This window comes from Eimeria mitis, genomic scaffold (assembly GCF_000499745.2).
Source record: "Eimeria mitis Houghton genomic scaffold, Emh_scaff1625, whole genome shotgun sequence".
Lineage (NCBI taxonomy): Eukaryota > Apicomplexa > Conoidasida > Eucoccidiorida > Eimeriidae > Eimeria > Eimeria mitis.
The window spans coordinates 5,881-8,736 of NW_013569939.1; the positions used below are offsets into that span (position 1 = coordinate 5,881).

Consider the following 2,856-nt stretch of genomic DNA (forward strand, 5'->3'; position numbering starts at 1 on the left):
CTGTTGCTGCTGTTGCTGCTGCTTCTGCTTCTATATTTGCTGCGGTTAGTTGAGATTTTCCTGTTGTTATATTACTGTGTTAGCGGCAGCAGCTGCAGCAGCTGCTGCTGCAGCAACAGCAGCAGCAGCAGCAGAAAAAACCACAACAACAGCAGCAGCAGCAGCAGCAGCAGCAGCTTGGTTTGTGTGCTTTTGCTGCTGCAGCAACTGACGGCGACTTCTCTCTTTCAAATGTCTCCGCGGCATATGGCTCACCTTCTTGCTGCTATACATCTCCTGGTTAGCGGCAACAGCAGCAGCAGCAGCAGCAGCAACAGCAGCAGCAGCAGCAGCAGCAGCAGCAGCAGCAGCAGGCCGCAGAGCAGATCCTCTGCACCCGCTGCAAGCAGCAGAATGCAGCTCACGGAGACAGAGGCGCAGCCGAGCAGCAGCAGCAGCAGCAGCAGCAGCAGCGCAGCAGCCACCAACCACAGCAGCAACCCTAGCAGCAGCAGCAGCAGCAGCGACAACAACACCACAAGCAGCAGCAGCAGCAACAGCAGCAGCAGCAGCAGTGGCGATGGCTCAGCTGATCCCCCTGTTGAGGAGATAGTCGTTGACGGCCGCAGCAGCAGCAGCAGCAGCAACAACAACAGCAACAGCAGCAGCAGCAGCAGCAGCAGCAGCAGCAGCATGCAGGAGCGTATGCTGCGTGTGATATCTGAGGAGTCTGTGAATTGTTTATGTGGTTTATTGTGCTGCCCTGATGCAGCAGCAGCAGCAGCATCTGCTGCAGCAGCAGGTGTATACGGTTTAGGTTCATCAGCACAGCAGCGGGAGACGCAGCAGCAGCAGCTTGCTGTTGCTGCGAAGATCGTGGGGTGTATGTACACCTCACCGCAACACAGAACCTGGATAGATGCTGCGCTAAAACACAACTGCAACAGCCTGAGTGACCTTCTTGCTGCTGAGCTTGCTGCTCTTGCTGCAGCACTAACAGCAGCAGCGCAGCAGCAGCAGCAGCTGCGGCTGCATGATGATGTGTGGCCCCGCAGAGAAGCAATTGAACCCCACATTGCTGCTTTCTATAGACTCTGTGCTACTCTCCACGATGTATACACACACCAGCAGCAGCTGCAGCAGCAGCAGCAGCAGCAGCAGCAGCAGCAGCAGCAGGGTGCGAATCAAGAACAAGGAAGTGAAAACGCGGAACAGACAGCAGCAGCAGCAGCAACAGCAACAGCACCAGCAGCAGCAGCAGGAACCGGTACACCATCATCAGCTGCTGCTGCTGCTGCACCCTCAGCAGCAGCAGCAGCACCAGCAGCAGCAGGACCAGCCTCCGTCGACTCCGCCGCAACACCCGCACCAGCAGCACCCGCAGCACCAGCACCAGCACCCGCAGCAGGAGCAGCAGCAGCAGGAGAGAGCAGCAGCAGCAGCAGCAGCAGCAGCAGCAACTCTGCTTTGTGTCGTTTTCGGGATTTCTTTGATAAGTCAAATGTACATAAAATGTGGCGAGCGCTCGATTTGCTGCTGTCTGCTGTTGCTGAGGCTTATCCGGGTTTAAGTGTAGAGACAGCAGCAGTACAAAACAGACAAAGAACGCAGCAAGCTGCTGCTGCTGCTGCTGCTGCTGCTGCTGCAGCAGCAGCAACAGCAGCAGCAGGAGCAGGAGCAGGAGCTGGCGGGCAAAATTCGCAGCAGAATGATAGGCCTAGTACAGCAGCAACTGCTGCTGCTGCTGCAGCTAATGCTGCTGCTGCTGCTACTGCTGCTGGGGAAACTGCAGCAGCTGCAGCAGAAGCAGGAGCAGCAGCAGGAGCAGCAGCAGCAGCAGAAGCAACAACAACAACAGCAACAACAACAACAACAACAGCAGCAGCAACAGCACCAGCACAAGCACCAGCAGCAGCAGCAACAACAACAGCAGCAGCAGCAGCAGCAGGAGGAGGAGATGCTGGTGGGGTTGAGGAGAGAGAAGCAGCAGCAGCAGAGACACAGGAGCTTGCTGCACCACTGGTCACCATACAGCTGCTGCCGCTTATTGAAGCTTATATATTGGTGCAGCAGCTATCGATAGCAGCAGAACTAAATATAGATGACGTGCTGCAGCTGCAGCAGCAGGATCTGTTTGCTGCTGCAGCAGAGAGAGAACAAAGTATAGTTGATCGTGCTGCTGCTGCAGTTGCTGCTTGTATAGATCCTAATACAGGTATACCTGATGCTGCTGCTGCTGCAGCAGCAACACAAGCAGCTAGCGAGGAGCTGCTGCAGCTAGCTAAGGAAGAAGAAGGAGACAATGCAGCAGAGGAGGAGGAGACAGAAGAGACAAAAAAAGAAAAAAAAAAAAAAGAAAAAACAAAAACATATGCATTTGGTGCTAGCAGCAAAAGACACAGTGAGTTATGTAGCTTCTCTATGGGTCATTCTATATGTATAAATTTATTAATAAAACAAAACAGCAGCTTGCTGTCTTCCTCTTTTTCTCCTCTTCTTTATCTGTCTCCTTTCTCTGTCTCCTTTGAGAATAAGAGACTGTACTTCAGACAAAAAATAAAAGAAATAAAACAAAACACAAAAGCTGAAACTATTAAACTCGCTGTAAGGAGACAGCATGTATTCACTGACTCATATCACCAAATACGTATACGATCAGGTATGGAGATTATGCTGTTGCTGTTGCTGCTGCTGCTGCTGCTGCTGCTGCTGCTGGTGCTGCTGCTGGTGCTGTTTGTGCTGCTGCTGGTGCTGCTGCTGCTGCTGCTGCTGTTGGTGGTGGTTCTGCTGTTGGTGGTGTTGGTGCTGGTGGTGGTGTGGTGGTGGTGGTGGTGGTGTTGGTGGTGGTGGTGGTGCTGGTGGTGGTGGTGGTGCTGC

General features: G+C 53.5%; 1 protein-coding gene across 1 annotated transcript in view; it reads left to right on the forward strand.

Annotated features, from left to right (window-relative positions):
- Positions 1 to 2,856, forward strand: part of EMH_0040730 (UBA/TS-N domain-containing protein, putative) — a gene marked incomplete at both ends in the record, with an annotated part of 9,196 nt that overhangs the window by 5,680 nt on the left and 660 nt on the right. Inside the window, one exon of the mRNA XM_013495538.1 lies at positions 205 to 2,380. Coding sequence (XP_013350992.1) covers positions 205 to 2,380 — 2,176 coding nt within the window. The remainder of the gene's footprint in view (positions 1 to 204; positions 2,381 to 2,856) is intronic.